Source organism: Dasypus novemcinctus, chromosome 13, assembly GCF_030445035.2.
Source record: "Dasypus novemcinctus isolate mDasNov1 chromosome 13, mDasNov1.1.hap2, whole genome shotgun sequence".
In the NCBI taxonomy this organism is placed as follows: Eukaryota; Metazoa; Chordata; class Mammalia; order Cingulata; family Dasypodidae; genus Dasypus; species Dasypus novemcinctus.
The window spans coordinates 34,689,091-34,716,930 of NC_080685.1; the positions used below are offsets into that span (position 1 = coordinate 34,689,091).

General features: G+C 37.2%; 1 protein-coding gene and 1 pseudogene across 1 annotated transcript; one reads left to right on the forward strand and one right to left on the reverse strand.

The window, feature by feature from the left end:
• Window positions 1-2,102: 2,102 nt before the first annotated feature.
• Window positions 2,103-7,083, reverse strand: LOC101441376 (RRP15-like protein pseudogene; annotated as a pseudogene).
• Window positions 7,084-16,810: 9,727 nt separating this feature from the next.
• Window positions 16,811-17,752, forward strand: LOC101441816 (olfactory receptor 10R2). Its single transcript, XM_023586750.2, has one exon. It carries the CDS (start codon window positions 16,811-16,813, stop codon window positions 17,750-17,752), a length of 942 nt encoding a protein of 313 aa, XP_023442518.2.
• Window positions 17,753-27,840: the final 10,088 nt, after the last annotated feature.

The following is a 27,840-nucleotide window of genomic DNA, read 5'->3' on the forward strand; positions in this document are numbered from 1 at the left end:
TTCATCTTAAACAATGGGAATTTATTCACTCATGGTTATAGTCCAAGAAAATGCCCAAACCAAGGCATTATCAAGGCAATGTTTTCTTCCTGAAAACCAGCTGCCAGTGATCCTTGACAAGGCACATGGTGGTGACTGGTTGTCTCTCCCTTCTCTTCTGGGTTTTGTTGATCTCAGCTTATTGTTCCATGGCTTTTCTCTCTCTGTGTATTTATTCAATTTGTGAAGGACTCCAGTAATAGGATTAAGTCCCATACTGAATGAGGTGGGTCACACCTTAATTGAAATAGCCTTATCAAAAGATCCTACTTATAATGCGTTTTCAGCCATAGCAACGGATTAGATTCAAGAACATGTTTTTCTGGGGTATATAGAGCTTCAAACCACTACACATAGGCTGTACATTTTACTTTCTGGTTTCTTTCACTCACATTTCTTTGAGATTAATTCATATTGTATGTGACTTAATAGTTTATTCTTTTTTATTCCTTGCATAAACATACTATAATTTTTTAATCTAGTCAGACATGAGGATGGACATGTTGATTTTCCCCCCAAATTTCCAATCAGGAATAGAACTGCTGGACATATTTGAATGGTGATATTTTCATTACTATAGAGCAAATATTTGGTATAGAATTGCTATGCCATATAGTAAAAATATATATTATTTTTTAAAAACTTTCCAAAAAATTGTGAAATAGTTTTGCTATCTTAGAGTCTCAACAGAAATTTATAAAATTTCCCATATACTTGACGTACTCAACAAAACTTGTTACTGTCAGTCTTAGATTTATCAATCAAGTGGATGCATAATAGCATCCAATTATTGTCAGAATTTCCTTGATGGCTAATGATGCTGAGCATCTTTTGTGTATTTCATATCAATATCTATGTCTTCTTTGGTTGAGTGTCCTTTCTGATCTTTTGTCCTTTTCCTAATTGGATTCACCTCTGTCTTTGCAGTTTTTATTGGATCATGTATTCTCTTACTGAAGAGTTCTTTAGGCACATTTTTTGGTCAAATTATATGGATAATTTTTAAAAATCAGAATTCTTTTTCATTTCAATAAAGTCCAATTTATTGATTTTAACTTTTTCTGCATTTTGTGTCATATTAACATACTTGTAAAATCCAAGCTCATTAACATTTTTTTAAAAAAGAAACACATCATTTCTATCAAATGATTCCTTTACAAACTTTATATTTTGAACTCAGTATCACAGAAATCTTAGAATGATATTAAACATTTCTCTTCCCTTTTGCTTAACACTAAAGTCTCTCAATTTATTAACCTTTAAGGTATCAATATGGAATCAAGTCTTAAATCAAATGCAATACTCTGATACAGACTACCTGCTATCTGACTCCACTGTTCCACCAGTCAATTCATAAGGATAATTTAAGCCAACTCAAATATTCCAGAAAAGAGAGACTAAAACATATCATATCTGCTTCCTAAGAAATTATGTTTCATTGCTAACTCAAAATGAGAGTCCCTTAATCTCATTAACTCTCTCATACAAAAATAACCTAATAGTTAAAATAAAATCTAAATCATTATTTATAGAATTTAGTATATAAAAGGAAATAATATAAAATAAGAAAACTGGAGTATTTCTTAAATCAAAATATTCTAAATATTTGCCAGATTATCTAAAAAGTAAAATCACCACCCAAAATCAGAAATGATATAAGTTTAAATTTTACTACATAGGTTTTCTCAATAACTTACCAAATAAAGAGACACCAATCCTTCTCTCAAGAAACTATAAACATATAGGTTTATCAATTGGAAGGCAGAGAATTATTAACTCAAAGAGTTAATTTTAAATATGATTTGTATTACAGCTTCTAGAAGCATTCATGATGCTGTATCAATATTCCAATATCCATGACTAATATATAAACTTATAATGAATCTGGCAATTGTGTTGTGGTGGCCAAGGAGAAATATTTGCTTTTACAAAGTGGTTTGAGAAGCAATGGTAAAAATTTTACAAGGCTGGAAAATAGTTTAACAGAGTTTGATGTGGAAAAGGGAAATAGAAAAGTTGGTAAAAGTCTTTCTTACAAATGGTATCCTTATTATGCCCATAATTCAAAGCATAAATAAATTTTCCAGAGAGATAAAATGATTGAAGATTTTGCTTCCTATATAACTTCTTATGCCAGAATCACTTCCAGATCCTGGGTTGATGTTATCTGGCCCATCACTTTCCTTGTCCCAGTCTTTCATAGATGTTCCATCATGAAATGATCACATAGGATAGTCCATCGTAGGCCTTCTTCTGATTTCATTTCATCCTGTTTGATCTTTGGGTTCCTCCCAGTAGAACTTTTCTCATTTGTCCTTCCACCCATTCCTCTAAGAACACTGAGAAATCTTTCTTAGAAATTGTTGCAATCAACTTAGCACACTTTCTAATAGAGTCTCCACCTTCTTTAATCTTTTCATCAACGTTCTTTTGATATTTCTAATAGCATTAAATTATTGCACCACACCCTCTTTTGCAATTCTCTGAAGATTTCTCTCTTTGCCTTTGACAGCACCTGGCTTTACACTGCACATCATTTCTCACTGCTGCTTCTTATCAAGTTGTTTTCTTTTCTCTAGTCTCTCTTCCTTTAACTTTTCTTTTTCCTTTTCCAGTTCTTTGATTTTGACCAAAATAGTAGGTGTATCTTTAGGAGTTTTTTGCTTAAGGATCTTAGCCATGATGTTTGCCCAGCTCTTATTAGTTCCTACACTAGAGTCTGCAACATTCTAAGTTTCGTTGTCACTGGGTTCAACATTATCCTCATTGACAGCCTCCATTGCTTCATCTAAAGAAGAAAATCAATTCTTTTCTGATCCACAGCTTCTTACATAACCTCTGCTGTCCGTGGTGTCATTGTATTCATCTCCTAGCTCTGGTGCTATGGCCATGGATGCCATTTTCTCTTCTTTTTCTTCTTTAGGGACTTTTTCACCCTCCCCCCCCACGTGATTCCTGCATGGTAGAGGCCATGATCCTTCACTAGAAGACTCTCATTAAGATTTTTTTAAAAAGAAGCTTTAGATTACATAAATGCTACATAAAAAAAAAAAAAAAACCATAAGGGATTCCCATATGCCCCACTTCCTTTCTTTCCCACACTTTCCCATCTTACAAACATCTTTTATTAGTCTGGTACATTTATTACAATTGATGAACCCATATTGAAGCACTGGTACTAATCATAGACTACAGTTTACACTCTGTTCTGTACAATTTTGTAAGTTATGACAAAATATGCAGTGATGTGTATATGTCACCACATGTCATACCTAATGTTTTCTTTTATAAATTTATAGAAAGTGTAAAACTCACAGCTAGGATATAATCTGTTTTGAGTTCATTTTAAGATATGGTGTAAGAATGGGTCATTTTTTTTTCTATCCAAATGCACCTTTGTTGTGAAGATTATACTTTCTCCATTCAAATTTCCCTGGCAGGTGTAGCAATTTGATATGGATATGAATTCCAAAAATAGATATTGGATTATGTTTTTAATCTGGTTTGTACCTGGGCATGATTGAGTTATGATTGGGGCTTTGCTTAGGCCATGTCATTAGGACGTTGAGTCCCCACCCCTTGGTGAATAGGGGCTCACAGATAAAATGCATGGCAAAGGACAGAGTTGAGGGCTTAATTTTGAAGTTTTGATGTTGGAGTTTGAAGCTGAAGTCTTAAGCTTGAGCCCTGGGGAAAGAGACAGAGATGTTCACCTGATAGTCTACAGCTGATCTTTGGAGGAAACAGAGGAGCTGAGCCCAGAGGAACCCAGAAAGCCTGAATCCTCACCGAAGTCAGCAGCCATCTTGTTCCAACATGTGGAAGTAAACTTTGGTGAGGGAAGTAACTCATGCTTTAAGGCCTGGTACCTGTAAGCTCCTACCCCAAATAAATACCCTTTATAAAAGCCAAGAGATTTTTGATATTTTGCATCAGCACCCCTTTGGCTGACTAATACAGCAGACTTGAAGAAAATTAATTGACCATACATATATGGATCTATTTCTGGTTTCCTTTGGTTTATTCTGTTGATATATTTATCTTTACACCAATACTAAACTGTCTTATTTACTCTAGCTTTATAATAAGTCTTGACATCAGTTAGTATAAGCCACTCTAGATACTACCCCCTAAGTTCCTGGAGGAAGCCATCTATGAGTAGGTGTTATGCCTTAGAACTTGCTGGAAAGCCGCTCTCTTGGGTTCTGTGCGAAGCCATCCCTGGGAATGTGTTGCACCAGAGAATTCCATGGGAAAATACCTGTGGCAATGAAACTCCTGAAACAGCTGGGAAAGAGCACCCCTGAGTGTCCCTTTTGCTGTTAGCCTTCCCACTTTACAGCTCCAAGCAAAGGAGGCCACAGTAGAAAGAGGAAGATAAAGAAGCCCTTTCTATCTCTGGTATCCCTTCAACAGCCTCTACTGACAGAGGTTAACATCATACCAGCTAGCAAGGGAAAAATGTTCAATATCACAATCAGGGCAATGGAAGGTAGATTTCAGCAAATATATCCTTAATTTTCACGGTCTTTTTAGAGATATTATATGACTTCACCTAAAATGTGGATTCTTTCTATTACGTTGGTATATTTATCCCTACCCTGTCATTTATCCTAAAGGCATTACATCTATATACATTCAAATCTCCACAGAAAAATGCAGTAAATTTTGCTTTATTCATATGCATTCTAAGTGAATTAGAAGGAACACATTAGTCTTTTATATTTACTCAAATATTTATAAATTTAATGCCCAACATATTCATATGAACTCATATTATCCAGAAAGTAAACATGGGGTTTCTGGAGAAAGATTATTATTTATGGTAATAACTGCATTAGTCTCCCTTACTCCAGTCCACTAGGGGATTTTAGATGTGAGTCAGCTGTCACCCTGCAAGTATAGGAGTTTGTATTGACATTAGGAATCTGGGAGCTTCTATGGGACCAGAACATTTGTAACTCTATTCTCCTGAGAGAGGACAACCTTTGCTCTCTAATCATTTACAAAACTTTTATATGTATATGGTTAGTTCCATAGTTCTGGATTTCATCCTCCCTTGAAATGCAAACCATACTTCAGAGAAAATAAATCTCTCACTATCTTTATGGTTATCTTTTAAGTCGTCTTTTAACTTAAGTCCCAGGTACCTTCATTTAGAAATCCCCAACCTTGAAGAAAAAACATGAAACTATTCACCTCCTGATATCTGAGTGTTTGAATTTCTGCCTAGTAATATTTCCTATTAGGTTGACAAACTTCCTTTAGGGTCTCATGAAGTTACAGTAGGTTGGTTACAAAATTTTGTAGTTTTCTCTTATATGAGTATGTATTTTACTTTGTTTTTTTTTTAATTTATTTTTTTAATTATTGATTCTGTAAAAATATTACATTAAAAAAAAATATGAGGACCCATTCAACCCCACCACCCCCACCCTACCACTCCCCCACCAGCAACACTCATTCCCATCATCATGACACATCCATTGCATTTGGTAAGTACATCTCTGGGCACCTCTGCACCTCATGGTCAATGGTCCACATCATGGCCCATACTCTCCCCCATTCCATCCAGTGGGCCCTGTGAGGATTTACAATGTCCAGTGATTGCCCCTGAAGCACCATCCAGGGCAGCTCCAAGTCCCAAAGATGCCTCCACATCTCGTCTCTTCCTGCTATTCCCCATACCCATTAGCCACCATGTCCACTTTTCCCACTCCAATGCCACCTTTTCTCTGTGGACATTGGATTGGTTGTGTCCATTGCACCTCTATGTCAAGAGGAGGCTCAGATTCCACATGGACACTGGATGCAATCCTCCCACTTTCAGTTGTAGGCACTCTAGGCTCCATGGTGTGGTGGTTGTCCTTCTTCAACTCCATCTTAGCTGAGTGAGATGAGTCCAATAAATCAGATTGTAGGTGCTGGAGTCTGTTGAGGCTCAGGGCCTGGCTATCACATTGTCAGTCCAGAGATTCAGATCCCCTAAATATATCTTAAACCCCAACACCAACTACAACTCCAGCACAGTAGCATGAAAGTCTTATGAAGAGAGATCCCATCTGAGTCCAGATTTATCACTCATAAACACCAGCTCCAAAGAAGGGCCATCTGACATGGCAGTTAACCCCATCTGCCATGACCATAGCACCCATGGATCTCTTTAGCCCTCAAAGGAACCAATACCTGGGGGTTGTATCTACTTTATCTGTCTCTTAGACTCTGCTCAGTTGTGCATAAGGGCAATCCTTCTGACAGCCTCCAGACTCTTTTATTTAAAGACTCGTAGCCATATAAACTCATTTCTCCTTTCCATTTCCCCCTTACATTAGGTCAAACAGCATTTTAAAATCATGTTATTTTATGTAGACAGGGATATTCTGCTGATCCACACTGAACCTTCCTTTCCAGGTCGTTTTCCAGTTGCATCATCAGTTGGTAGTTGATCGTAATCCCTCGGTGCCAGGGAGGCTCATCCCCGGGTGTCATGTCCCAGGCTGGGGGGAAGGCATTGCATTTACATGCTGAGTTTGGTTTTTATTTTGATAGTTTCTAGTTCCCTGCTAAGATTCCTTATCTGCTTATCCATTATAAGCATATTTTCCTTTACATCATTAGATATAGTTATCATAGATGTTTTAAAATCTTGATCTACTAATTTTGAATTTTAGTCATATTGGATTTGGCTACATTCTTTCTTCAGAATATGTCTGATTCATTTTATATTAAATAATTTAGGGTTTTAACTAGCATCTCATGACTATTATGTTGTAGAGACTTTGGATTCTGTTATAGTCACTTGAAAATTGTTAGTCTTTTTAGTTTCAGCATACAAATAACTTCATTGGACTCAAGCTGAAAACCTGTTTTCTTGGGTGGTAGTACAATTTCTGTTTAATTCTTTTATACTCCTGAAGTGCTGTCATTTTCCCTACACATATGTAGTACAAGGATCAGCCAGAGATTTGGGCAGGACTTACAGAATTTGAATATTTATCTGACTCTTTCATTTATTGGCTCCTCCACTCACCTTCCAACAGCCATGGTTACCTCAAACTCTGTCCTTTGCTTCTTCATACCAGAAAGTCAGTTGGTTTTCTTTTTGAGTTTCAGCCTCTGCACACTAGTGCTGACTGTGGCCTTCCTTAAGACTAAATCTTGTATTCAGGGGAAACTTTTCCCTTGTTCTTACCTTCTATAATATGGAAAGGGGGTGGTATTTAAGCAGGAGGCTTCAGAAATGGACATTATACTTACCACCTTGATCGACTCATAAAAAATCATAGTATTTGGTGTCCAGCATCAGTGAATGAGATATTTATACAATAGTCTGATACTAATGTGATTTTTAAATTTTTATCTTCTTAGTTTATGGGTCTAATTTCATATTATCCTTTTGATGTGTGCAACTCTTCAGAGTCCTATTTATTAGTAGAAATTCAGTGAAGTTTAAATTATGCTTAAAAAATGATAATAATTATCAAGAGAATAATGCTTCTACAGAAAAATACCTAGAAATGATGGAAGAATAATTATCGTAGTCTTACCTTATCACACTACAGATACTGTTACATAAAGGGCAATAAAAGATAAGCCTCAATTCTCCATACTAGGCATCAGAATACTCCCCATATACGGGATATAAGGTTGGGATCTCATGGAGACTGGAACTTTGCTAGACTTGAAACCAGAGTTTCTCAGCAGAAAGAGAATACATGAAAGTAAACATGAAAGAGTAGCAGTATCTAGTGATTTAAAACAAAACTACTCATTCATTTTGCTCATAAATCTGCAATTTGAAGAGGGCTTGGTGAAGATAGTTTGTCTGAACTCCGTGCAACATCAGCTGGAGAGACTGACTGGAGGTGAAGTATCCACTTCCTACATGGCTAATCACATGGATGGAGGGATGGTGCTGGTTGATGGCCAAGAGCTGAGTCAGGGTTGTAGGCTGGCAGCCTCACTTCCTCTCCATGTGGGCTTCTTCATGGACTTGATTGGGCTTCTTCAAACCATAGAGACTGGATGCAAAGAGTGAGTATTTTAAGAGGCCATGGAAGGTGATAGTCTTTTAAGGCATAGCAACACTAAACAGTGTCTATTGGTGAAAGGAGACATACTGTGTCTGTCTAAATTCAAGGGGAGGAGATAAGTCCCCACACCTCATTGGGAAGAGGCCCAAAGTATTTGTTGTTAACTTTAATTCTCTACAGTCTTCCCCTTGCCAAAAATTATTTACATCCTTTTGTGCATTATATACTCATTCCCCTTCCAAGATTTTCCAAAGTCTCATATACTTACAGCGTCCAGATTGCTCAGGCTTGTGGTTCAGAATCTTGTAATCTAAATCAAGTCTGAGTGTGAATGCATCTCCTTAGGTATAGTTTCTTTAAATCTGAAATCCTGTGAATTAAAGATGATACTTATATATACCTGACATACCCAAAATGTAATGGTGAGATAGGCAAGTGATAACTGAAATAGAAACTTATTTTAAAAATGGAAAGGAGATGCAGACTCGTTACTTGTCTATGGAAATTCTGAAATCCATCTTGGCATATATTTACTTGATTAGGTCACATTCCTACTTCTTGGGAAAGATTCTCCATGGATCTTGGCTATAACCTTTGGGGTGTTTTCCCAACACTTTGAGTCAAGCTTTCTCATACATTAGAAATAACCAACACTTGAAGACAAGTAGTTTATTCAGCTTGCTTCCTCTGTGTAAGAATATTGGGAATCAAAGGTGTCTTTCCATTTTTATCTTCTCTTTCCCCTTTAACACAAATTGGTACACAATTTAAAAAATACAGTTTATTTATGTTTCAAATTATAATTAATTCCATTAAACAAAATTCACACCCATATGTCTTCATTTATCATGGACCACTTTTGAGGCTTCTGTATGACAATGCCCTTCAGAATCTTAAATTTAGAAGTTTTATAAGATAGTTCGTAGGATAATTAGATGCCTCTCTATCTATATCCTTAAAGATTTCTGCATTTTAACAAAATTTCTAACAATCATGTACATGAGATCATTACACTGAAGCAATGGTTTTCTGATAATTCTTGGGCTTTGCCTTTTTTCTGATCCAATTTTTAAAATTGAGAATTTCTGTTGGGAGGGTCTGAAGATATGAAACAGATTTACTTATAAAATCAGCAAGTCCTTTATCTTTAAAAATTCCGCTAGTATCTCTGAATATGGTCCCTTAAGCAATGAAGATTGATTGTCATGGTAGGCCCTGAAGGGAGGGGGAAAGAGGGTTGAATACATGGAATCAGGGTAACTGTGGGACAATGGAAGTGTTCCACAAGATCATGCCATGATGGATATAGGTCATGTTAAATTACATAAAAAATGTATAAAAGTCTATAGGCTAAAATGTAAACCATAATGTAAAACATAAGATAATTAAAAGTTTAGGAAATTGTATAGTCTAAAATATAAACCATGATGTAAAGCTAAATGGAACCATGTTTAAAAGCTATCATTTCAATATCTGTACATTAGCTGCAGCAGATATAGTATGAACATGTAAAAAGATCACTGTTGGGGAAGGGACAAAGAGTTTGATGTTGGATATGTGGGAGTACCATATATTGTATATGTGAATTACTGTGACCTAAAACTTATGTCAAGAGAAACTTAATAATCAGGAAAAAAAAAGATAGAAATGTGGTAGACACTGAGGAAGAAATGGAAGAAATTGCCTTGCCACTGTACATACAAGGCAACACCTGTAGCAGTGATGAAAGGCAAAATGTCAAAAACAAAGCTTTTTCATTTCTTTGATACCCCAATTTATTTTTCCTTTATTTAATTCTTCCAAATTTCTATGTATTCTATATCTAACTTTTAAACCCATCACTATCTTCCATTTTTCTACTAATGGAACCTGGCAATATATTGGGTTTCCTTTCTGAAGAAGTTTTGGACTACAGAGAGGTTCAACTATGATGAGGGAGGAGCACTTGTGTGGAGTGTCATTAGTGGGGGACACACGGTTGGGAGGGAGTTCTCCAGGGCATGTATACAGGGTACATAGAAAGGTTTGGATATTTTCATAGTGGTTTCAGTTGGAGACAACAGATGAGAGAGTGTTGAATTCCTGACCAGGGGAGCTCTATCACATTCCCCAATGGATCAACAACAATCCCCCAAGTGCAATGGCAAAGACCAATAAAGATAGATGGCCCAATGATGAGCCCTTGATACTGATGATTCTGATTATGAGCCTGTGTGCCTGAAATATGATCTAGGTCTATAGTTGTGGGGTGCCTAAGAGTTACCTCCTGAGAGCCTCCATGTTGCTCAAATGTGGCCACTTTCTAAGCCAAACTCAGCATGTAGATGCATTGCCTTCCCCCCAGCATGGGACATGACTCCCAGTGATGAGCTTCCCTGGCACCGAGGGATTACTACCAAGCACCAGCTGAAGATGTAACTACAAAAAGACCATGAACAAAGAGGTCAACTCAGACCGGCAGAATATTTCAGCCGACATGTAATATCAGGTGTTAAAAACTGCTTTTTGACTTTGGATACAAAGGGGGAAATGGAAAGGACAAGTGAGTTTATATGGCTAAGAGTCTCCAGAAAAGAGTCGGGAGGTCATCAGGGAGTGATGTTTATGCATGCCTCAGCAGGGTACCAGAGACAGCCAAGGTAGATGGAAACTCAGGTGCTGGTTCTCCTGAGGGCTGCAGTGACCCACAAGTTCTATAGTCAAGGCAGATGGCTCTGGAGTTCAGGGTCATGTCAGTTGGCCTTACTTTGGAGTTTGTGTTCCTGAGTGATGGAGCTGGACTCAGATATAACCTTTCTACACATGCCTCTTCTATTACTTTTACCAGACCTGTGGTTGGCATTTGGGTTGGTGTATACTCAGGAGACCTGAATCTCTGAACTGTCCATGTGATGGCCAGGCCCTGGGCCTCAGCAGACTTGCAGCTCCTACCCTCTGGTTTCTTGGACTTACTCAGGCCAGCTGACAGGAGGTGAAGAGGGTCAACCACCACACCAGGGAGCCAAGAGTGTCTACAGCTTCAAGCAGAAGAATTGCATCCATCATCCATGTGGAATCTAAACCCCCTCTTGATGTAGAGGCAGACTGGACATAGCCATCCCAGGTCCACAAGATGGAGGAATAGAGTATGGATTAGAGTGGACTTAGTGGTGTTCTGCTGGGGAAATATTGTGATTAGTAAGGGAAGCAATTGTAGTAGTGATGTGGAGAGGGTGGCTACAGTGGCTGCTGATGGTCGGGAGAGGGAAGAAGAGATATGGTGTGGGGGCATTTTCAGGATTTGGAGTTGTCCTAGGTGGTGCTGCAGGGATGGATGCTGGATGTTGTGTGTCCTGGGTGGACTGGGGGAGAGTGTGGACTACAATGTGGACCACTGCCCATGTGCTGCAGTGGTTCTCCAGAATGTATTCACCAGGTGCAGTGGATGTGCCACAAGGATGGAAAAGTTTGTTGATATGGGAGGGGTGGGGTGGTTGGGGTGAGGAGTATATGGGGACCTCATATTTTTTGAATGTAATATTTAAAAGAAAATAAAGAAGAAAAAAATTCCTTTAAATTCTTCTCAAAAACTTGAAAACTTAAAAACAACTTCAGTTGTCTCTCTCTTCTTATATTTTATCATAGTTTAAAATGTTGTATAATCTTCCTAGAAATCTCCCCAGGTAAACCCATGATTTTATTAAATACCATTTCTATTTTCCAAGATATGGCATGTGATAATGCTGCCAAACTTCCCAAATGATGCATAAAAAGAATTCACTATACAAATCTATAGTAATAGTTTTCTCTCAGTCCTTCAGTGTTTATCAGCAGTCCTCTCCAGAACCTTCAAGATTTCAGTAACAATTTCCTCAAGATCCTTACTTGTTTGTCTTACCACCAAATCCCAAAATCAATGCCATGCATTTTAAGTTTTTATTACAGCAATACCATGCTTTTAGATGCAAAATTATGTTCTTGTAATTTATGGCTGCATTACAAACTACTTCAAAACTTAGCTGTTAAAATAAACACAGTCATTTATTTTGTACATATTCCTCCAATTTTCACAGGTCTTGAAAATTGCTCCATATAAGGTCAGATGTGTTGATTGAACTGGGCTGAAGGATCCACTTCTAAGATTTCTCATTTGTGTGAACTGTAAGTTGATGTAGGTTTTTGGCTGTGTGCTCACCTTGGACTGTGACCAGGAGTCTTGGTTTCTCTCTACATTGATTCTCGAAGAGCTTCTAGTGCTTCATCAAAATATGGTGGGTAGGTTACAGGAGTGGATGTTACAAGATATAAGAAGTGGAAATTGTTAGACTTCAGAGAGCAGGATTTAAAAGCTGATGCAGCATTACTTCTGTTATGGCTTGTTGGTCAAAAGAATCACTCAGCTTGCCTAATTAAAGAGAATATATAACCCGTCTTTCTATGTTTCTGTGTAAAAAGAATTGTATAGCCACTTTAATCTTCTGCACAATTAGAAGGAAGATAAAGAAAAGCAAACTTGTGGTTGGTCTTCCCAGCAAAATATTTCCTGAAGATCTAGTCAGAACCCCTATTTTTGTCATATGTGAAGAACAGAAGATTCCTTAGTGAAGAACTGGGCTTTTCTCCCACTATTCCAATCCTGTGGCATCTCTGACATATCTTATAAAATTATAGCCCACAAAAATCCCTCAGAGAGACATCCATGAGTTTCTAGCATTTACTTCATTCCCATCTTCAGCATTTGGACTCACTATCAGAAGGAATCAATATACAATCTGATCTTTAAAGAAAGCTAAGAGGCTCTGATGAAACTCTTACCATTTTCTCCAACTCCAAATATTTTTTAAACAAATGTTTATAAAGCTCACATTATATTTCAATACCAAATATGTTTCCTAAGTGTCTGATAAATTTATGTGACCTCTGCCTTCTAACATTCTCTTTTCCATTCTTTATATCTTTCTACCCTTCATGTAGCATTCAGAAGTGAAAGTGTGAAATGGCTTAACAAAGGATCGTTTTCTTCAATATGAGAACAAAAATTTAGAAGCACTTGGCAAGGAAATCCAAATTAGATAATTGCCATTATTACTTTTATTGATGGTTCCCAGAAAACCTCTACCTATGTAATGAGTCCCCAAAGAATTTCTGGGAGGAAGCCAACTAATCTGTTTTAGAAAGAGACCTCTCTTTGGTCAGCTAATTCCCATAGTTTATTGTCATGATTTTACTAGCTAATTGGTAAAATTATGGACAAATAGGTAATTGGCCCCCTATGGAGGTAAATGTCTCAATTGCCAACACATTGAATCTGGCTAATGTAAAAAGGAAAGAGCACTGTTGATACTCATTGAGGCAATATTAAAATGTCCATGGAAAAAATGCCCTGGTAATATTGTTCTGTGGAGTGATGTGGAGGGTTTTCTTATTCTGGCCCAGAGAGAGCCTAGAAAATGAAATGAAGAAGAACCTTGGAAGATCATGACAGGGGAGAAAATTTTGGCAAATTTTACCTGGAAATCTTTACAGAAATTTTCAGGATGTATATGAGAGTGAGAACACATGTATGCCATTGTGTACTAGTGCTCTAATTTGGAGGAATATGTCACTTTAATTTTTATTTAAATACTTTGATTTTGTTATTGAGAAGAGGTATGATGTTCTAGCCTTTTAATTTCATGCTGAATTTAAAAATTGTTGTTTTTCCTATGACCTAATAATCTATTTACCCCTGGTTATTAGTAGTGAAATGTGATCAAATGAAAGAAAGGGAAGCTGGGTATTGGAAAAGGTATGGGTAAAGATTGAGACGAGGGATAAGAAAAAGGAATGGCCACGGGATAATTTAATTTTTTCACAGGAAGCACAGTTTATTAGTCTTTGAAAGGAAGAAAGCAAAAATGTTTTGAGAACATGCAGTGTATTGGGCGCTCACAGAAATTATTTTTCAGTTAGGAATCAGATGGTGGTACTTAAAGGAACCAAGCTTTTATAAAATGAATTGTTGGAATCATTGTTAATTCATTAATGAACTATTTCACTTATTAATAATTCATTTATTTAAATGGAACATATTTATTTTACAATTGGGTTAACATGTGAGGATATAAAATAAATAAGGGTCTCAATTCTAACAAGGAGAAAAGCAGGAAAAATAATTTGAGGAAAAAACATTGAGTATTATGGTAAAGATAGAGAAAAACTTTTAAAAATGAGAGAAAAACAGTAAACTCTAGGTAGATCAGAGAATGTTCAACAGCTGGTGAATTAAAAAGATGTGAAAAATGAGTGGGCCACAAAGACAAGTTATTGGAGGCTAAGAGGTCTCTGTCTCTATCTGTCTCTGACTCTCTGTTTATTGTCATGGAGTCTTGAAACATAAAACTGTATATAGGAAACATAATTATTTCTGTGGAGTTTCTGTACGATGAAGACTTTATTGTAAGACTTAAAGAATGAGGTTGCAGATGTATTTGGGGACATAGCTACATCTTCCTTTTTTCCCCATCTTTGACTTTATCCTATAGGTGATGAATAGTCACTGAGTAGGACAATGAAAAATCAATTCATTCCTTCCACTTGTTAGGCAAGTATTTTAGTTATCCTTGTTTTTTCCTCCCCTACCACTCTTTCTTATTTTCCCATGCTCCCTGAACCAGCAACACCCTGCTTCCCAAGCTTAGAGCACTACTTCCTATTTCCCAAATATTTTATGCAGCATTCTAGTCAGCATTGAATGGAGTCAAAGGTTTTCACTGTGAATTTTCTTTTCAAATTTTAGTTCCTGTAGAGATTTCAAGGATCAGTTCGAAAAGGCTGATGACTGATAGGGTCATGGGGTAGCCATTGAGTAATGTGGTCTCTCTTTCCTTTCAAGAACTCCAACTTTCTTTGGATAGCAAGTCTTCTTTCATCCTGTGGAAAATCTATAAGAGAGAGAATATCAATGAACAGGAACCATTGGATGGTAAAAAAATAGGGTATCTCTGGAAGGATACTAGAGCCTTTATTTTGGTAAAACAACTTGCACTATATTTCTTATCTATGAGTAGGGATAAAACATTTGATGAGATTTAGAAATAAGAATTAAAGCTCTTGATTGTAACCTAATTTTGAAATTTTGTTAAAATTTCTTGGCAAAAGAGCAAATGATATTAGTAATTCACTTACTTGTGAGGGTCTTCAGGGCAATAATAAAGAGTTTTACTCAAATTAAAATAAAAAGATTAGCTTTTGAGATAGTAGGTAAGCTATCTAATAATCACAAATGAAAATGAGATAGCCATAATTTTTGGTGGATCTTTTGCCTCTTCATTTAGAGAATGAAATCAGAGATGTTCTTCATCCCAAATTGTAGAAGCAGAATGCTAACATTCTGTCTATATTAATACGTTAAGGGAAGAGTTTAGAAAATACCTGGAGTCAATGGTCATCTACTTGGGAGAATTGGAATAATTTGTGTTAGAAATTATAATAGCAGATGTCACTGAAAAGACAGATTTGGAAAAACATGGAATATGTAATGTGTTTCAACTTTATTTTATACAAAAATGGAGGTCATTTGGTTTTGTTGTGGGATATTTGTCCTTTAGTAGGGAAACTCAACTAATATTGTGGAAGATGACTTAGAGTGGGAAGAGATAGAATCCAGAGTTAGTTTATAAGACTCTTATTATAGTCCAGGCAAGAGATAATTTCCTGAAGAAAAGGAAAAATAGATGCCAAAAATAGTGCATTATGAAAATAGATTGGGTGTGATGGATGAGAGAAATGTTGTATTTTAAAATGTTGCTTAAATTTACTACCTATGTGATTAAGTGGATTTTGAAACACTTTATAAAGATTCAGAAACCAGATGAAGGAAGTGGTTTGGGCAGCAGTTGAGGGAGGATGAGTCTATTTTGATCAGTTTATAATTGATAATTACCACTAATGATGTGCCAGAAGCTTTAGGGAAAGTATCTCAGCTTCCCTACTCAGGAACTTAAATCCTGCAAACAATAGCCTGTATCTCCAAGTCAGATATATCAAGGATAGAACATATAAGCAAATGTCAATCAGTGAATGCTGAAACAAACTTATTATTCTAGGCATGTGTGTTCTGTAAGAGGAAACCTTGCCAAGAATCCTGTAAGAGTTTGTAGAGGAGTAATAAAACTAATTCTAAGGCAATATCAGTAGTTCCAAATCAAATTAACTTATAAAATATCTACATGGAGATGAGATTATGATTAACCATGAAAGCAAATTGCATTGTTTAAGAGCAAGCAACAGGAAGATAAATAAATGTTTCCCTCCTTGAGGAATACATTAAAAGGAGTTGGGTGAGATGGGCTCTTAGATATTGGTGATTAGATATATGTATTAGTAGTCAGAATAGAAGAATAATTATGTAAAATTATAATTAATACAGATAAAAGTTCTTTGGGAAAAGGATAACCTAAATATAGAGCAGAGACTAAGTGAGTCTTCAAGGAGGGAAGATGCAGGATAGATTTTATTTGAGTAACTGTCTATGTACTTCATGTGAACACTTCCAAATTCACTACTAAAATCATTGTCAGAAAATAGTAGTTTGGGTGCATATGAATTTTAGATTATTGTTGGTTAATTACAATAGTTTTTTTCTCTCCAGGCTGACTGTTTTCCATTAAAACATCCTAGTGCTAGCTACTTTGTGAAAGGTAAATCTTCATAATTCCTCATTTCCAAAGTTCTCTGGGACTCATCATATTGACTTAATTCCATGGGATCAAGTCTTTATGGCCAACTCCACTACTATCACTGAGTTTCTACTGCTGGGTTTCTCCAGCCTTGGGAACTTTCAGCTTGTCCTCTTTGTGATCTTTCTTTCCCTTTATGTGATTATCCTGAGTGGAAACATCACCATCATTTCAGTCATCCACCTGGATCGCAGCCTCCACACACCCATGTACTTCTTTCTCTGTGTCCTTTCTATTTCTGAGACCTTCTACACAGTTGCTATTCTGCCCAAGATGCTTATCAACCTGTTGTCTGTACTCAGGACACTCTCTTTCATGAGTTGTGCCACCCAGATGTTCTTCTTCCTAGGTTTTGCTGTCACCAATTGCCTGCTTCTGGGAGTGATGGGCTATGACCGTTATGCTGCCATCTGCCAGCCCTTGCACTACCCGATTCTCATGAGCTGGAGGGTTTGTGGACAACTGGCAGCCACTTGTATTGTTAGTGGCTTCCTGATATCTATGGTGGGAACATCTTTGGTTTTTAGCCTCCCTTTCTGTGGCTCCAACAAAGTCAACCACTACTTTTGTGACATTTCTCCTGTCATTCGTCTTGCCTGTGGTGATACCCACATCAACGAACTGGTCATCTTCATTGGTGGGGTTGTGGTGCTTGTCGTGCCTTTGTTCTTTATCTGCATCTCCTATGGCTTCATTGCCCGCACCATCATGAGGATCCCATCAGCTGAAGGCAAGCGGAAAGCCTTCTCAACTTGTGCTTCCCATCTCACTGTGGTCATTGTCCACTATGGCTGTGCCTCCTTTGTCTACCTGCGACCCTCAGCCAGATACACATCAGGCAAAGACAGACTGGTGACAGTGACCTATACCATCATCACCCCACTGTTGAACCCCATGGTATACAGCCTCAGGAACAAAGATGTTCAGATAGCCCTTCGGAAAATGATTGGGAAGACTGGATTTTTTTCTAAGATTTCATAATTAGAGCAGTTTCAATCTGTAGATACCTCTATAACAAACTCAGGTAGATAATTGCTTAAATCATAAGAGTATATATTCTACTTATCTGTGTAACTGCGTGGCCTCATTTGAGTTCTTTACCATGGTGGGAACCTAATGTCTCATATATAAAAGGGGTATAGTAAAATATTCTTCTAAGGATTCTTTTAAACATTAAGATAGATTACAGAGTATCTGGACATGAAGGATAACTCTCCTCCTCCTTTCATTCATCCTTTAGATTTATAATTCTTTGAAGGGTCTTAAATTTTTCTCTGATTATACTCTTTACTTAAGGTTATGTGCAGTTTAAAATACAGTGCCCAAACATAAAGGTGGCTGAGATGTAGAAATATGAATTGATGAAGGAACAAAGTCATTGTTCTTGTCATTAGGAGACTCAAGATTGATTATGTCTTTGAGAAAGGCACTTTTCTTCTCTGAGCATATATTTTGATATATAGAAATATATATGGGATAATATAATTTTTATTTTCTATTTCAAAGGATTTTGTTTGTATCAAATAGATAATATGAAAGAATGTGTCAAATGCAAAACCACATAAAATGAAAGACTATTGTAATAATTGAAGTTTTTCACACTCCTACAAGGGCCTTTTATATCTTTCATATTCTTCAAAATGGCATTTATGGATGTCTTTTCTGCCCACCCTTTGGAATTACTCCTTGTGTAACCCAGAAGGCTACATAAATAAATGGAAAAAATTAAGGCTTAAGGAGACCTATATAGCCTTCTACATGGAGTTTATTAAGAAGAAGGAGCTATCCTGTTCTCAAATTTATCATTAGTCTACATAACAATATTAGATATGGAAGGACTAGGGTATCACCTAGTCCCACCTCCCACTTATACAGAATTTCTGGTACCGGGGAGGGAAACCAACCTCTTATGACTGATCATCAACAACTTCATAAAAGGAACATTCTTTTTGTATACAACTGCCATTATTATTTCTCCTCACTTTATCTAATATTTGTCTTTCTGTGATTTTCATACATTCCACTTCCTGTATCACAAAAAATGTCTGATCCAATTTCACATGTGTTTGAGATAGTTATGATGACAATCTCTTTGCCATTACTCAGGTGACCTGAATTTCAGGAGTTTTGAATGTAGCCCTCTATATATGCTGCAGCTTATCAGTATTTGTTTTAAATAAAAGTACATGCAAATGAAGCTCCTAATTCCTGTGTGACCTACTTTCTCAGGGCAAAATATAACTGTACTCTCACTTGTTAATTTTATTTAGATCTTTAAATTAAATTATATAAAATCATAAATAATGTTCTCATATTCAAAAATTACTGTCTCTGTTTCTATTAGTGTCTCCCATTTTTCAGTCTTATAATGAAGTCTTTTATTTTCATTCTTAGTGCTTAAATAATGAAGGCATTGATGGGACTACATTATTTTGTTTTGTTTTGTTTTGTTTCTAAGACATATGCAGTTGTCATTTACTTATGCAATATATTTTTTTAGTAATGGAGTATTATAGATATTTCCTTGATGGTTTTTAAACATCTTCTAAAAGAATGTGATTGAGTTAAAATCTATTTTTTTGGAATTATTCAATTTTTATTTGTGGTTTCTTCTCAATTATATCTGGTTACTTCACATAAATTTTCATTTTGGTTAAACTTTTAGTACATATGTTACTGATATTATCTTAGTTTTATTACCAAAAATATTTTAATTCACTCTATGATTATTTGTGTTTTTCCCATGTGATCTGTCATGGATTCATCATGCTAAGTTAAAATAGTTCACTTACTTGTGCTTACTACCTTTTATTTATATTTATAACAAAATGGATTTATGAATGTTGTTATGGAATCTAGTTTTTAAATATTAAGTAAACATTTTGGGATTTAACATATACTTGACCCATAATTCCACTAAGATGATAACAGGGATATGAAAACACATACAAGCACTCATCAAACAGGCAAGCAGGAAAGGGCAGCAGATGGGAGATGCCAAACCAAATATAGAAACAAGAAAAGGGATGATTGAAGTGACTTCAAGAAGAAAAGAGAAAGCTGGAAAACACAACTATACAAGGAGGCCAAAGCCAATCAAAAGCAAACAAGTTCACAAAAGAACTTAGATCTGGAACTTCTCATGAGTGGGCCACCCAGATGGTGCTGAAAAGAGTAGGATTCATTTAATATCTTCATAAGGAACACACAACTTCTCTATCAGTGCTTCTCATATCATCTGTGGAGAGGAAACAATATTCTTTTTCCATTTCATCACAGGTCAATACTACAATAAATTACAATAAAAATGAATTTTAACAAAATTAAATGAGAAACATTTGAACTGTTCAATACCCAGTTCAAAAATATGTGTCCATTGATGCCTGGATGTCTCAGGTATGTCAAATTCTACAAAAGTTGTTCAACACTTAACATTCAATTTCCATTACTAGTTGAATAATGAATTGTCCATGAATTGTCTAAAGATTGCAGGCTACAACTTGAATATCAATGCTGTATATCTCTTCCAAGCCACGATAATATTGACAATTTTTTTTAAAGATTTATTTTTATTTATTTCTCTCCCCTTCTCCCCGACCCCTCCCTTGTCTGCTCTCTTGTGTCCATTCACTGTGTGCTCTGTGTCCGCTTGCATTCTCATCAGGTGACACTGGGAATCTGTGACTCTTTTTGTTGCATCATCTTGCTGCGTCAGCTCTCCGTGTATGCAGTGCCACTCCTGTGGTGGGCTGCTTTTTTTGCATGGGGTGGCTCTCCTTGCAGGGTGCACTCCTTGCACGTGGGGCACCCCCACATGGGGGACACCCCTGCATGGTATGGTACTCCTTGCACGCGACAGCACTGTGCATGGGCTAGCTCACCACATGGCCCGGGAGGCCCTGGTTTTGAACCCTGGATCTCCGATATGGTAGGCAGATGCTGTATCAGCTGAGCCACATCCACCTCCCTTGAAAATTTATTTTTATGTCAATTAAACCAGACAACTTCTGGACCAGAAATGACAGGCAGAAAAGAGACACATTTGAGAAGTTACACTGAAGCAGACAATTATGTTTGAGTACTCTTGTAGAATGGAACATCACCAGCCCCTTTCCCATCACAGTCCCCAGAAGGTTGACGGTCTTAAACTGTAGTTAGAAATGGGAGGATTTCTTTCTGGGGAAGGTGAGTGGAAGTTAGAAGTTATCTCAACAAAATGTGTAGCATTGTCTTGCCTGACTCTCCTATCTTGGATCCCACCAGGCCACAAGGTTTACCTAAGTACAGAGAAACCTTAAACTTTGTAGTCCCATAGTCAGAAACACATTTTAACATCCAAGGGTTACCAAACATCTGAAGAAAGGTTTAAAACATGAATCATAAGAGCAAAAATTTCTGAGTAAATAGAAACAATGTCTAGTACAGAAAATATTACAATTAATGTCCTTACATAAAATATATTGCATCCTTAGAAAAGAATAGTAAATCATTGTGATGGTTAATTTTATGTGTCAACTTGGCTAAGTTTTTTTTTTAATTTCATTTTTTTTAATTCATTTTTTAAAAATATCACATTCAAAAAATATGACGTCCCCATTCACTCCCCACTGCCCCCACTCCACCACTCCCCCCACAGCAACACTCTCCCCCATCATCATGACACATCCATTGCATTTGGTGAATACATCTCTGGGCATCGCTGCACCTTGTGGTCAATGGTCCACATCATAGCCCACACTCTCCCACGTTCCATCCAGTGGGAACTTGGCTAGGTTTTGGTGTCCAGCTTTGTGAAATAGTGGTCTAATTGTTACTATGGAGGTATTTCATAGATGAGACTAGTATCTATAGTTGACCTTAAGTAAGATAGCTACACTCAGCAATGAAGGTGGGCCTAAACCAATCAGCTGGAGACCTTAAAGCCAGAACTGAGACTTTCAAAGATGAGAAGATATTTGACCTCCAGGCTATTCATTCCAATCCTCCCTGGCCTCCTCTACAGACTGGGGCTACTGATTTTCAACCTCACTCCTCTTAGAATTTCCAGCCGTTTCTAACTTGCCCTATGTAATTTGAACTTGCCAGACTCCCAAATCACATGAACTAATTCCTTAGAATAAATCTCTTAATATACATATTCGCCATTGGTTCTGTTTTTCTGGAGAACCCTGACTAATAGAATCATTTTTACCTTTTTATTGTAACAAAACTTACTTACAGAAGTTGAATAAATCACAATGGATATATTAAAGAATTATCACAAAATAAATCTGAATAGGTAAAAAATACAAACATCTTACTAGCCATTCACTCTTACCCAAAACTCTCGTGACTTTTAATATATTCATTAGTTTTTACTTGGCTTCAAACAATAGAATTCTAGCAAATGTATTTGCTAGAATTATTTTTCTCATTTTCTCTAGTTTTCTTCACTCCATTCCTTCTTTTTCTATTATAGCATTATTCACCATGCTTATTCAGACTTATGTTCTTTCAAGTTTAAATTTCATTTATGAAATGATTTCCCTTCCACTACTATTTCTTGAATTCTATTCCCTCTCTTTTCAAAACTTCTCTTCCTACAATTATGAATGAATTGTTTTCAATTACGATCTTTGCTATGATTCCATATCTACTATGACCCCTTTAATTTCTTTTAACTAATTAAAATATTTGTTTAAAGTTTTCTTCTATTTTATAAATGCTTTCTAGGCTTTGCAGGTTGCATTCCCTGGGAAACAGACTCTGAGATGCAGCTCAGCTTGGTATGTAGGATGTTTCCTAATAAATGCAATGGGATTAACACCTGTGGAATGGAGAGAAAGGAAGCAAGATTGGGCAGAGGGAGACTTCTTGGCAGAATGCAGTCCCAATGATGGTCTCAGCTGAGTCAACAGTGAGCTTTGCAGCTAGAATGGACATTTAGAGCGGTCCTGGGCTGGGTCACAATGGCCAGTACTTTATGCTCTAGCATCAACCAGTGTTGCCGTGTGGGCCTTAGGAAGACTCTTTATTTGGGGAAGGGTATCTATGTGGCTGAGGAAATGCCTGAAGGAGCTGACTGCTGAAGCCTGCCTACAGACAGCACTCCTGGCTGCTGGGTGAAGGAATCCTTTATTTGAAGGAGAATCAAGGCAATGGCTCTCTGTTTTCACCACACAGCCAGTCATTTCCTACAGGGATTCATTCTACTGATTTTTTTATTCTTATAATAATTTCACATGGGATAATGCCATCATTTTTTTCTGTGTTCATATTTATCTGAGGTGGATTTTTTTTCCTTTGAGAAGAAAAAGGTGATTTAGGAAAATACTCCTAATTTTGTGGGTGTAATGCACCATCTTCTGCTGTCATCAGAGAACTGTTCATTGGACCCTGCAGAGCTTTTCTTTATTTTGACTGGAGTTCTCTTATTGCCCAACTGGCTCTCCATTATTAGCATTGGCAGTTTGTTATCATTCTCCCAACCATATAACTATCAGAGTTTGTTCTCTTCCTTTGCTTTTTCCTTCACAATTTCTAATATTATATTTTTAGTTTCTTAAGAATATTTTATTGATTAGAATTTTTAAAAATGTGTCCATGGGGTTTAATTTCCCTTTTGTATTATTTTTTAATCGTATTTACTTTTAAATTAAGGAATAATTTGTATACAATAAAGTTAAATATTTTAAGGACAATTTATTGAGTTTTGATAAATACATTCATCCATTTAACTACCACAATAATCAAGATATACTGCATTTACATCATGCCACTTTCTATTTGATCCCCTCAGTTTGAGACACCACAGTATAGATTTCTGTCAATATAGTTTAGTTTGCCTTTCCTAAATTTGATATATTTGGAATGATACAGTATGTGGGTCTTTTCTCATAACATAGTGTTTCTGAGATTCATCTATATTATTGCACATATCAGTAGTTTTTGCTTTTTGTTGCTGAGCAGGAGGCCCTTTCATGAATATGCCAAAAACGTGTATCTGTTTATCTCTTGATGGGCATTTCATTGGTGCCAATTATTGGCTATTATAAATAAACCTTATGTGAGCATATTTTGTAGAAGTGATTTCTGGACATTTGTTTGTTTTTTTTTCCAAAGTATTTTCCCCCTAACCAATCCGATTATTATCTTTATATCATTTATATATGAGCATACATAAACAATTAAGTGTATAGTAAAAGTTGTGAACTAACAAAGCAAACATGCATAACATCATACATGGGTCCTATACATCAAGCCTCCACCAACACCTTGCAGTGTCATGAGAAGTTTGTTACAAACTATGAAAGAACACTGTCAAAATCTTACTACTAATCATAGTTCTTATCTTACATTTGGTGTGTTTTTCCCTCAATCCAACCTATTATTATTTATATATATATATTTTTTATATATTTATAAGTTGTAAACTTATATATTTATAAGTTGTAAACTTATATATTTATAAGTTGTAAACTTATAAAACAATCATGTGCATGTGCAGAATTCCCAAACAACACCCCTCCATCAACACACCACAATGTGGCATGTCATTTGCTACAGATAAAATAATATCATCTGATTATTACCATGTCCACAGTGTACATTTGGCTCACATTTTCCATACTCCCTTAGTATCAACACAGTTATCTTTTGCATAGATGTGAGAATATATTATTACTACTAACCACAATCCACAGGTCACTCCAGCTGTATTTTTCCCATGCTTCTCCACATTCCCAACACCCTGCAGTACTGATATACATTTGTTCTAGCTAACAAAGGACACTCTTGCATCTACTATCAACCACAGTTCTCACCCACCTCTTGGTTTACTGTTCTATCCAGTTCCTAGATTATTCCCAAGCATTCTTTCAATTGGCATTTACATAACTAGACTACCATTTTCAGTCACATTCCCATTTATAAACTAGCCGTTACTCACTGTGTGTTACCATCCACTCTACACATTTCCATAATTTTACAGTAAAGCTAATTAAAACTTCTACATACATTAAACATCAATAGTCCATTCAGTCCTTCTCTAATCTCCTTTAAGAATCCACCACCTACCACCAGGTCTTGAAAATATTTTCCAATAATTTCTTCTAGAAGTTTTATGGTTCTTGCTTTTATTTTTAGTTTTTTGATCCCTTTTGGGTTAGCTTTTGGATAAGATGTGAGATAGAGGTCCTCTTTCCTTCTTTCAGCTATGGATGTCCATTTCTTTCAGCACCATTTGTTGCATGGATTGTTCTTTCCAAGCTGTGTGAGTTTGACAGGCTAAGTCAAAAATCACTTGACCATACCTGTGAGCATCACTTTCTGAACCATAAATTTGGTTCCATTGGTCTATTGAGTTTTGTTTTTTACTCCAGTACCATGTTGTTTTTACACTATAGAGAGGTATTATGATTTAAAGTCTGGAGATGAGGCCTCACTTTCCCTTTTTATGATGTTTCTGGCTATTCAGGACTCCTCACCCTTCCAAATAAATTTAATGATCATGTTTTCAATTTTTTCTTTAATGCTGGTGGAATTTTTATCGGGATTGCATTAAATCTGTATATCGATTTAAGTAGAACTGACATCTTAATGATATTTAGTCTTCCAATCCATGAGCATGGAATGTTCTTCCAGTTATTTAGGGCTTTTTTGATTTGTTTTAACATTGAGTTGCAGTTTTCTGAATACAAGTGCTTTACATCTTTGTTTAAAATTTTTCCTGACTATTTGAGTTTTATCTGTCGTATTTTTTTCACCACTCTTTTGACACTTTTAGTTACTTTTATTTATATAATCTTCATTTCTAGACTCTTTCCTAGGCCTCTGTTTCTCCTGTCTTTTCTTTTTAGGCTCTAGCACACTCTTAAGTATTTCCTGAAATTCTGGTCTCTTGCTTAGAAATTCTCTCAGTTTCTGTTTATCTGTGACTATTCTAAATATGCCCTCATTTTTGAAAGACAGTCTTGCTGGATGTAAGATTCTTCGCTGGAAGTTTTTCTCTTGTAGTATCTTAAATATATCGGACCACTGTTTTCTTGCCTTCATGGTTTCTGGTGAGAAATCAGCACTGCATTGCTTTTCTCTTGCTGCTCTCAGAATTCTCTCTTTGTCTTTGGCCTTGACATTCTGATGAGCATGTGTCTTGGAGTTGGTCTATTTGTATTTTTTTGGATGGGAGTATGTTGTGCTTCTTGGATATGGATATCTATGTCCTTCAGTAGGGCTGGGAAATTTTCTACCCTTATTTCCTTAAATATTCCTTCTGGCCCTTTTCCCTTCTCTTCTCCTTCTGGGACACCCATGGCATGTATGTTTGCATGCCTTTTGCTGTCATTTAGTTCCCTGAGACCTTGTTCAATTTTTTCCATTCTTTTCTTCATCTGTTCTTTTGTATGTTCACTTTCAGAGACCATTTCTTCAAGCTCACCAATCCTTTCTTCTGCCTCCTCAAATCTGCTATTATATGATTCCAATGTTTTTTTTAATTTCATTGATTGCACCTTTCATTCCCATAAGATCCACTATTTTTCCATGCATGCTTTCAAATTCTTCTTTGTGCTCATCCAATGTCTTCTTAATATCCTTAATCTCTTTAGCCACCTCATTGAATTTATTAAGGAGATTTGTTTGAACATCTATAATCAGTTGTCTAAACTCCTTTATGTCATCTGGAAGCTTATCTTGTTCCTTTAACTGGGCCATAGCTTCCTGTTTCTTTGTGTGGATTGTAATTTTTTGTTGGTGTCTTGGCATCTGGCTTACTAGAGTATTTTTTCTAGGTGCAGTTTTTCTCTCTATTTTAGGGCTTCCTATTGTTTCTCCCTTGCTGGTTATTCAGTTGGAGCCAAACATGTAGCTGGTGCTATAAGCTGTGGAGGCTAAAGCTGCCCTCATTGCACCAGGGACCAGTGAAGCTTCTTCCAAATGTCTCCTTTGCCAGGGGTAGGGACAGTCACAGCAGTGTGGAATAATGCACATGCTGGTCTAGACTGTAGTTGCCCAGAGAGACTGATGAAGCTTCACATCCCTTTCTCCCCTACTTGGGGCAGGGATGGAGCTGCAGAGGTAGGCAGCAATCTATGCAGTCTTCTGATTTTCAGTCTATGCCAGCCAAATTTCCCTACAGTTAGCTGTATAGGCTGGTGCAGGGCTCCCCAGCCTCCTCCCTGCCAGAGAAGGGGCTCAAACCTAGGCAGGCTGCAGGATGATCCATGTGAAAGAAACTTTCAGTCCAGCTTCCTTCAGGTGGCGGGGGGTTGGGGGGGCGGTCAGAATGGTGGCTACTGGCCTCTTTCTGACTTGGACTGGTTCTGACCCCAGCTGTTCCCAGGTTATCTCTTAGTCACGCAAGTCTCCCAATCAGTAGTTGAAATCGGCAGCCAACTCTCTCCTCCTCCCTTGTTTTTGGGAAATGGAGCTTCCAATTCCAGCCACAGATTAGCTCCTGGGCAGCTTGTGCCACCAGAGTAGGATAATCACCGCCCTCTGTGGCTTGGCCAGTAATTTTCTGGAGAGGCTGGTGCAGGTCCCCACAGCTTCCCTCCCTGGAGGTGGCACTGGGGCCCAGGCTACACCTGCAATATGATCTGGGTGGGAAAAAGCGGGTCCCCACCAGCCCTGGGATTCTCAGTCCGTCCTGCTGCACCTCGTGCCAGGCCTGGAGTTCAGATGGTGGCTCCCAGCCTCTTTCTGACCTGGAGAGGCTCAAATCTTAGCTATTCTCAGGATCATACCATAGCCCACTGAATTTCCTCACCAAAGCTGAAGTTGGTGTCCAACCGTCTCTTCCTCCCCAGTTTTGGGGAAGTGGAGCTTTCAATTCCAGCCCTGGAACAGTTCCCAAGGTGGCTTGTGCCTCCAGTGGAGGATGGGCACCGACCTCCGTGGCATGGAGCACTCTACTTATGAGTCTTCTCTGCAGACTGGCAGTCTTCTCCTTTCACTTCCCCAAGGACATTGCAGGATGCTCTTCTGGCCTCCTGGAGCCCCCAAACAGGTGCTTCAGCTAGCTCCAGAGAGCTCTGGGTGTTTGCTAACTGCCCTGTAGCAGGAACTGACTCTGGGAGCTCCTTGTTCCACTA